The 10,003-nt window shown below is 46.7% G+C and overlaps 1 protein-coding gene across 2 annotated transcripts in view; it reads right to left on the bottom strand.

Annotated features, from left to right (window-relative positions):
• Nucleotides 1-9,600, bottom strand: part of PDE10A (phosphodiesterase 10A) — a 337,773-nt gene extending 328,173 nt beyond the window's left edge. For both annotated transcript variants that reach the window (XM_025210028.1, XM_025210029.1), the window contains exon 1: nucleotides 9,483-9,600. In XM_025210028.1, the coding sequence (XP_025065813.1) occupies nucleotides 9,483-9,489 (7 nt within the window). In that variant the 5' untranslated portion in view covers nucleotides 9,490-9,600. The remainder of the gene's footprint in view (nucleotides 1-9,482) is intronic.
• Nucleotides 9,601-10,003: the final 403 nt, after the last annotated feature.

Here is a 10,003-nt window from a genome sequence, read left to right as displayed (position 1 = left end):
GGGGGGGGGGGGGGGGGGGTTTGGCCCCCCCTCTCCCCCCACTGCCCCGGGGGCCACAGCCGAGCCTGCCTGCTCTGACCGCTACTGCTGCCCAGTGGCGGAATAAGCCCTCTTCTGTCCCCTCTGCCAGACACCGGAGGGAAGGGGAATAACCCCATTCGTGCTCCCCCAAGGGGCCCTTCTGGCCAGTGTCTGGCCCTGCCAGGTGGGGACTGGCTGGGGAGTGGGCTTCCTGGACCAGTTTGGAGGTGCTGGCGGGCCTAGAACCCAGCAAGCCACCACTGCTATGCGCCATGCCCCCTGCCCTGTGCAGCACCTGGGGCTGCAGCTGTACAAGCAGCTGTGGGTTGGCCGGGGGGGGCTTTTCTGTCCCCAGATGCCGCTGCCATGGCTGCACCAGGCTGCACCACTCTGGGTGGGAGGGGCAGGAAGTTTCTGCCCTGCGCATGGAGCTCTGCGGAGCTCCATCTCCTGGATGCCTTGGAAGGCGGACGGCGCCTGGGTGAAAGGCTTCAATCTGGGAGCTGCAGCTAGAGCTCCACACAAGGGGCAGAAGCTGCTGGGCTGATGCTTCCCTGCCGCTTCCCAGGGTGGCTCAGGAGCTGCAGGAATGGGAGGGGGAGTCACTGCTGCAGACAAGGGGGAGCTGACTTGGCCTGGCAGGGCTGTTTCTCCCCTCGCTTGTAGCTGCGGCTCCTGCACAGCACCGCTTAGGGCTGGGGCCCGGCTGAAGGAAGCGCTGCTCAGGGCTGGGGCCTAAAGGGGTTTGACTTTACTTCGTGTAACTCCTGTTCTCTATTCATTGCCTTCTATCTGTACCCTGTACTGAGACATGCAATCCACAGTGCTGTTCAGTGCTCCTCTGTGGAGGGCAATATCACAACAGAAAGAAACAGCATCTTTAAGCATTGTACATCACCACCACAAGCTTTAATGAATTAAACTATGCAATAGCTGCTCATCCTCCAACACAGCAGGTTATTTAGGAGTTTATAAAACTATTGAGAAGTACTTTGCTTGTGACTGATAATTTTCAGCTAAGTTTTTCAACATTTGACTTGGAAAAAATAAATTTTAAACCTGACTGTCATCTTAAAAATGATGCAACATTAAAGTATATAGAAAATGAAGACATCAAGATGCAGATAGCATATACATTATACATACATACCCATATAGTAGGCACTGTAACAAATCAAGATGATACAGTAATCCAACACAGGTTACGTTTTAGAGGAATTTAAAAAAACATACAAGAAGGCGTGTGAAATAAGGCATCAAATTCCATGTTAAATAAGGCACTAGCTTGTTAAAATTAAACTGTGATCCTAAGCATTTCTCCATACTCTATGACATCAAGAGAGCACTCAGCATCTTTTCACCTGACAAACCTTGACTGGATGGCTAAGAGTTTCATCAACTAAGGTTGCTATTGCCAACACTAAAAGAAGATAATTTTCCCCACATGCCTGTAGGTTTTAGCTCCCAAGACATACTCTCCTATCTTTTTTTATAAAGCTAAAAACAATTTTGTACTATGCAAATCCAGCAAAACTTTACTGAATTCAGAGATTTTGAGATGTACAGTGGATTCTGTCTGCACCCCAAAAAAATCTGATTTTTGAGATCTTGACTTCTACAGTAAAGAAATATTTATTTTAACTGTAAAAGTCTTTCTCCTGGATAACCAACAAGTCCAGCATACTTTTGAAAACCTGGCTCTTTAAGACATATCCCAATACAATGTTTGGGGCATTTAAAAAAATAATTTGTGAATAGAAAATGAATAAAAGTTTTAAAGGTAGATTGGGAGGAAGGAACATACATTTCTTCAAAGCAAGCCACACCACAAAGGTTTATTTGTTTTAAAGCTATGTGTTGATTTATTCCCTTCCTTTCCCTTGCTGCCCAGTTTGTGAAGTGTACACAGATGATGCAATACCTTTGAGAGAGGAGGAAAGAAAAAAAGACTGCAAGGAGAGAGAGAGAGAGAAAGAGAGAGAGTGAGAGACTTTTACATTGTAGCATATTACTGGAATGTCCCAAGTTATATAAGCTGTTCCTGAAGGAACTGCAGGAGCTTTCAAGTTCATTGCACTGCAGTCAAAACTGGAAGGGGATGCTTCAATCCCTTTTCTGGCTGTAAAACTAGTAGGCAGGAAAGGCATCAGAAGCAGGCTGGCAATCTTATACTAAAAGGTGAAGGTTACCAGTTGTTTAAAAAAAACAAAAACAAAAAACAGTGCAAGATTCAAACACTCTTAATGATTTTTTCTTAAATTAAGGGTAGCAGAAAGATTTTTGCTGTGATGTCTGAAATCATCCAGTGTGTTTAACCTTTCAGAAACAAAACAGGAATTATAGAAATTTAACAAGAGCTTCTTCTATCAAATCTTTTACACTTCTTAGGAAATGCTTGCCTAAGTTAGTCATCAAAATGTGCTCCAATTCATTACAATCCTTCATATTTACAAGTGAAATGGAATTTAACAATACAAATTACACAGAATGGAACTGCATCAAGTATTTGGTGATTCTGCATGGTGACAGGCCTAATTCATCTGCACCTCCACCTATGGTCTGATCTAATTCTCACTAAAGTGTACAGCAGCACCTCTTAACTGGCGTCCCGCAGCACCCCACAGAGCCCTGAAGACCTTGTGGTGTCCCCAAGGACAGGCAAATTGCACAAAATCCGGTGAAGCATGCAGGGCTAGACAGGGAAGTGGCTGTGATAGGAGGGGGTACTCCTGCCTGCACTAGGTTTTGTTCCTCTACCTTGCCTGCTCCACTCCACTCCACTATTGGCTGCCAGTTTGTAAATAGAAAATGCAGGCAGCAGCCTGGGGGAGAGGGAGGGTGGCCTCTTTGAAAGTAGGGCACAGTCACATTTGGCTTCTGCAAAACCTACATTTCCTATTTCCAAAACCTGCCAGCTAGTAGAGGAGGGGAGGGAGGTAGAGAGGAGCAGAGAACCTACCACAGGGCATTTCTACACCAGACGTTTACTGAGGAGTAGACTAATTAGCTAGGCAATAAACATCTCACATCCACATGTGTAGCCCTATTAGGCCACAGGAAACTAATTAGCTCTGCAGCAAGGTACTACTTGTAAAATACAAGTACTACCCTGCTATGGAGTTTTCTCATGCAGAGCAGCACATGTGTAGACACTGACCTAGCTGGCTGAGGCATGAGGGTGCTTCAGTGTGGGGGCTGCTTCCAGCTAGCCCTGCTTTGGAGCACCATTGTGCCCCAGCCAACCCCTCTGTTGAGCCAGGTCAGAGCAGCCCCAGGCTGGCAGGCTGACCCCCCAGATCCCCTGCCAGCTGGGACTGCTCTGGCCCAGCTCAATGTGCTGCAGTCCCGGGCACACTTGCAAACAGTGCACCTGGAAGCAATAAACTCTGGGGCAATATGCACTAGATTATATTGCTACATGCGAATAGCATGTGTAGATGCACCCACAGTCACTTCCCTGTCTGACACCAAATGCCCCTCCTGGAAACAGTTTTTCCTGGTTGAGGGAGCAGCAACAACCTGGAGGTTAAATTGACAAGCTGAGACCTACAACGGTTATCAGCCAGGGTGCCAGAAGATTCAGGAAAGTTATGGAGGGGTGCCTTGAGTTTAAAGGGTTGAAAACCACTTGTCCAGGGAGACTTTTAACTGATTATTCTTCTGGGCTTTAGATCAAGTTGTATCTACTTATCTATTGTGTTGCTATCTCTTGCCATTTTATCCCAGTTGGACTCTCTGTGATAATTGGTGAATTTTTGTAAAACCCCCAAGTGCAGGAGTCAAGAGATTGCATGAGAATTTCAGTTGTCATTTAAAGGGAAAAAAAAGTGAAAATGTAACCCCTGCTGGCCTGGAAAAAGCTTGCAAATACAGAATATGTGCACTCTAAAAGCTCAGGAACTGGAAGACAATTATGAGCATACTGCCAATTTTTATTTAATCTTGATGTTGCGGGTGTGACTCATGATGTTTTAATGTGTAGGAAGATACAGCAATTCAGTATCTCTCCAAGCACAGGTTTAGCTGGACATGAATCAAAGAATTTAAATAAGTTTCATTACTTAGTGCTAGCTGAATGATGGTAAAGGTCATTCAAAACCTTCTGATCTCAAGAAAGTTCTGACATTTTAAAAATAATGGCCCCCTAGATTTCCCTTGACATCTATCTCTCTCAAAAAGTAAAACCTGAAAGTATGGCCATCTTGTGATTTCTGAAGTGATAAATGGAGGGAGTTTAGTCCAGTAAACAAAGGACTAGACTAAGACTCAAGAAACCTTGGCTATATTCTTGACTCCACAAGCCTGCGGTGTGATCTTGAGCAAGTTGCTTCAGCTCCAAGACTCAGCTTCTTTCTCTGTAAAATGGGGATAATACTTGCCTCCTCTTTAATCCATGAGATGCATGTCTTACCTGGGAGTGTGCTATATACAAGAAAATACAGTGTTAAACATAGAGGCTAGGGACAGAAGTTACACATAAACTGATTTAAGTGATCAGAAACTGGTTTAAACAGAACAGACGTTCAGTGCACATAAACCAGTTTCAAAATGGCCTAAACCGGTTTGAGATAAACCTGCTTGAATGTAGCATCACACTTAACCGACTGAGCTGAAACCAGTTCATGCAATGTCTGTCCCAGACTCTTTCCTGGTTTCATTTAAACCAGAGTCACCCAGCATCCTGGCATGTTCTCTGGGCTGGGCTCTACTCCAGCGAGCAGGGCTGGCCCTGCCCCTCTGCTCCCCAGCCAGAGCAGGGTCAAGCAGGGACAGACAAGGGAGGGGGTCTGGCCAGATGCTGGCCCCAGAAGGGCGCAGGGAAGAAGTTTATTCCCCCTTCCCTCCCCTGCCCCACCAGCACAGACCTGCACTACTTCATGCTGGCTGCTCCAGCAGTGGGGGCATGGCCAGCCCTGGCAGTAGCCTTGGCTGAACTGGTCAGAGAGGGGTTTTAATTCCCCTCTCCCTGTCCCACTAGCAGGGACCTGAGCCAGGTCTGCCAGGCACTCCCCGCTTGCTGCTGCAGCGGCAGAGCCAGCATGGCCCCTGAGGCAGAGGGGGCAGGCAGGGGGGTTATTCCCCCCTCTACCCTCACTGCCCCTGGGGGACCATAGCCGGTTCTGCCCATCCCGACCACTGCTGCCGCCACTCGCTCCCTGCTTGGGGCAAGCGGCAGAATAAGCCCCCTCTGCCAGACAACAGAGGGAGATGGAATAACCCCCATCCCTTCCCCCACCTAAGGGGCCCTGCTGGCTGATGTCTGGCCATGCCACACCTGGCCACTGCAGCAGCGAGAAGGCAGGGCCCTTGATGGGGGCAACAGCCCCTGTCATAGTGTCAGGGAGTGTGAGCCCCTTCCAGGTGGCGGGGCCCACCTCAGGGCAGGCAGAGCTGTGACGGACTGTACGTGGCAGCACGGGGGCTTGGAGGGCTCTGGCCCCCTCCAAGCCCCTCCTCCCAGCACCACTGCAGTCTGCAGCAGCTTTCCCCACCCCACAGCGTGGCCCCCCACTTGAGGAAACCATGACAGGGGTTGCTGCCTCCATCACGGCTGCTCCCCCCTTGCCACTCCAGCAGCTGGTGGAGGTGGGGCCAGATGCTGGCCAGCAGGGCCCCTTAGGTGGGGGCAGGGCAAGCAGCAGAATAAAACCGCTCCTGCCCCCTCCCTCCGGTGTCTAGCAGAGGGGGCTTATTCTGACGCTTGTCCTGGGAACAGAGTGATCAGCAGCAGTGGTGGTGGTGCTGGGGGGCTTGGAGGGCTCTGGCCCCCTCCAACGCCCTGTGCTGTGATGCATAGTCCACTGCGGCTCTGCTCGCCTCGTAGCAGGGCCCCCTCCACTGGGAAAGGGCTCATGCTCCCCAACACTATGACAGGGGCTTGCAAAGGGCAAGTGGTGGTGACGGCAGTCAGGGTGGGCAGAACCAGCTGGGGTCCCTCGGGGGCAGTGGAAGTAGAGGGAGGAATAACCTCCCTCTCTGCCCCCTCTGCCTCAGGAGCCATGCCGGCCTGCCGCTGCAGCAGTGAGGGGGGAGCGCCTGGCTGACCCAGCTTGGGTCCCTGCTGGTGGGACAAGGAGGGGGAATTAAACCCTTCTCTGGCCAGTTCAGCCCATGCTCCCCACCAGCACAGCTTCCCTGCAGCTGAGGGTGTGCTCTAGTGCCCTCTGACTCCTGGCCTGAGCAACTGCAGGCATGTGCCCACATTTCCTCAGTCCACAAGGAATGTCTGTGCTGTTGCAAATCAGTTCAATCTAGGCAGGTTAAACTAACCTGCAAAGATTGAATCAATTCAGGCTCCAGATTTTTTAATGTCTGTCCCTAGCCTGATTGTGATCCTTTTGGGAGGAATGCCACTAAAAATTTTAAATATTTGTAAGTTCAGGAGATATACAGGGGTTGGGAGAAGGGAAAGGGAAATCTGGTAACTGTTTAACAACGTATAAAAACATTTTGTGATAGTTTAGGACACGAAAAGAAGAAATATACACTTTGAACAGAAATGTTAGACCAATGATTGTTAACCAGGGTATTGCAGCACTCTAGAATGCCTTAAGAGCCCTTCAAGGGTGCCACAGGGTGCCATGCAATGTGAACACTGTTAAGTGTGTAAACATGATTCACAAGAGAAACCCAGAGATTTTAAATAGGAATCCACAGTGTTAGAAACATTCTGCCCTGTTGTGGTCTCCCTGCCTTCTTTGTAACAGAATAGTTGCTCTATTATTTTTCTGGAGTCAAAAACTGTGTGAAAAGCAAGAGGTTGAATTTTCTGAGGGGTGTCTCAAGCCTAAAAAGGGGTGCCTTGAGTCGAAAAAGGTTGAGAACTACAATATTAGATGAAGGAGGGAGAGGGAATGTATTTATTCAGTAATAGGCTTGTTTCTGGAACCACCTGCTAAATGCATGATTAAACACTAACGTCAATTATAGGATATCCAGAGACATAAGATGTCTGTGGACATGGATAAACACATTTTTAACATATATTTTTCAGAGAAAAAGTGTTGACCAAGATCTTGTGAAGGTCAGAACAATCAAGAATATGACTCAGCAGAACAATGGTGCCAACACCCAATTGTTTAAAACCTATTTCCTGCTGCATTTAACTTTAAATCTTCCAGCTCCAATTGCTGGATTAAAAAAAAAGGTATTAAAAACATGACTAGAGGCTTGTGTAGATGAAACACCATTTGGAGATATTGGGGTGGCGTTCTGTTCTTTTCCCGTCTTCTACATGGTTATCTTTTGGCTACCTACAGCATGTTTTTGGTGTTTATATATCCAGAGAATATTTGGTGTATTTTTGTAAAAACCCAAGTGCTGGAGTCAAGAGATTGCCTGAAAATTTCAGCTGTCATTTAAGGGAAAAAAGGGAAAACTTAGCTCTTATTAGAGAATGCTAGCAAACACAGAGCATTCTCGACGTGTAGCTTTGTTCCTATGGGTGAGTATGTGACTACATAGCCATGCCAAGTCAGCATGTACAGTAGCGGTTATAGCCTATATGCGGGCCTGTTTCAGGTAAATACTAAACTTAGAGACTTAAATCTGGCTCATTAAGTTCCTGCAACTATAGGGACTTAGACTGAGGAACAGAAATGGTACTGGGGATTGGGGGGGTGGAGCATTTGTGCTTTTTCCCCTTAGTGGCTAGAGCACTTACCTGGGATGCTAGAGATCCTTGGCTCTAGGCCCTCATCTACCAGAGGAACATCTGAACCAAGGTCTCTCACTTAGCAACATAGCACTCCAGTATGTCACCGGTCTGCCATTACATACTCCCTTCTTTCACACTTCTTTTGAAGTTGCAGCACTGACACAGTCCTTGGAAAAAATAGATGGAGGGATAGTGCAGGGAGAAAGCTTCTGCCTTACTGGGAGCTGGGGCCCAAGGTAGAACCCAGCACTCCTGCCCTGCTAGGCCAGCAGCCAGCTAGCAAACCCACACCCTCTGGCTTGCTCCTTCTGTCTCCCTCCCATGTCCATCTGAGTGCCAGCTTCCAAAGAAGTCCTAGAGAAGAGACTGACTATCCTGTGATGTTTTAGTGAGAGTGCTTTGCTGGGAAGTCAGAGAGATCCAGATTCCAAACCCCTGGGTGGAAGGGGCGTAGGACCTCCACCTTCTTGGGGGAGGGCTCTAATCACTTAGCTACTGGGGAGACAAGGTAGGTCCCTCTCTCCCACTCTACCTGGTGCATATATATAGTCATCCACAAATTCAGGGCTATATGTCTGGGAACAGTATTCTGCTAGAGGTGTAAGTACCAAAAATGCACTGCAGAAAACCAAATAAACTGCCACTAATCTGACCAGGAAAAAACAAAATGTCACCTTTGGTGTCAACAAATCTCACTGTGCTAAAGATACAATCATACTGGAAATCAGCCATATTTTGTATACAGAAATTATGTGCAAGTTATGGGACTGAAAGGTCAAATAAGTCCAGGTGGATCAATATCAGGTTGCAGCCTTTACGGGGAAGTAAAATTCCTAACAAAATTAAATAAAATCCTTAGATGAAAAAGCTTGGGTTGGAGTGTGACGTGTGAATGCTTTTATCTAAAATTCTGCTTTGCTCTATCCATCTTTGTAATGTCCACAAGCACTTATAAACCTTTTTTGGAAACACTAAAACCAGAACAGAGACCATGACACTACTGAAATGCCTTTTAGATGCTTAACAAACATAGAAAGAACACCCTTGCTGACTCTGTTCCAGACACTAGATAAACACTATACATTCTCTTTTACCACCTGCTCATAGGAACATTAATCATATCTTCATTGATGCAATTCCATAAATCTTTGGCCATAAAAGAAACTGCAGACTCATCATTATCTGACTGTCCTTCATTGGTGTGGAGATAGATGACTGGTGAAGCATCTTACTGAAAGAAGATGAAGATCAGGTTTCTTTGAAACTATAAGACAGGAAACTGATACTTGCAAATCCCAGGACAGAGCGCACCATGGAAGTAACATCCTCAAGAAAAGAGATTGATATATTTCTCATAGTTCTACTGTTTATTCCACCTTACACCACACACATTGGAAGACAATTAAATACCTCACAATGCCCCCTGCATTTAAACTAAATCAAATGACAAAAAAGCCCTATGCTGAAAAAGCCTAAAAGCATCTCTGAATTCATCTGGTATGGTCAGTGATGACTTGATCATATATGTGCACAATCCAAAATGAAGAACTTACATGTGTCGGGACCCAGGGCAGCCGGCCAGCAGCTCTCCCTGACTCCCACCCGGGCAGTTAAGGGTCCGTCAGGCGGGTACTTGTGACGCATGGAGTGGAATTAATTAGGCGGACGCTTATCGGTTGCAAAGCAAGATTATTTACTCACGCCATCAAGGTGGTGAAAGACAGAGGTCAGATATACTTAGTTAGTTACAGCTTAGAGTTCGTTCGGTCGTTCTGCAGACATATATACGGGCTGGCGGTTTTACCGGGCATGCGGGTCAAGGGTACGCCAGGGAGGTCGCGGCGGGAAGACGCTGACAACTGATCAAATTGTCAGATTTACTCCAAGGTGTGGACAGAGTTGTCTTCGATTTGGCGGAAATGTAGCAGGGTTTTGTTTGTATGATAGCCAATTGTTTTTCACCACGTCATAAATTAGAATCGCCAATTGTATAGTGGTCTTCGCTAGGGTGTTATCATAGGGTCACTCCTTGTTTTCTTTGACCAATTATAATGATTTATGTACAGCACAGAAGGCTAAGTTTCATTTCATGTTGGTGTCGCAGTTATAAATTTCTTTTTGACATGCGCAGCAAAAAACTGTTACTATCTTCTTGTTAGTTAACTCTTAGTTAACCTAGTGCAGACTAAAACTGTTTTGAATGGTTTTACTTGTTTGTGACATGGGCACTACTTAATTTGGTTTGTGACAGCATGGTTGAATATTTCAGCTTCTCCCAATGGCAGCATCAGGCACTATTTGAGAGGTCTGGATAAAAATCACCTC

This window comes from Alligator sinensis, unplaced genomic scaffold (assembly GCF_000455745.1).
Source record: "Alligator sinensis unplaced genomic scaffold, ASM45574v1 scaffold832_4, whole genome shotgun sequence".
NCBI lineage: Eukaryota > Metazoa > Chordata > Crocodylia > Alligatoridae > Alligator > Alligator sinensis.
Note: the sequence above shows the minus strand (reverse complement) of the source record. Positions and strands in the feature narration are given on the sequence as shown.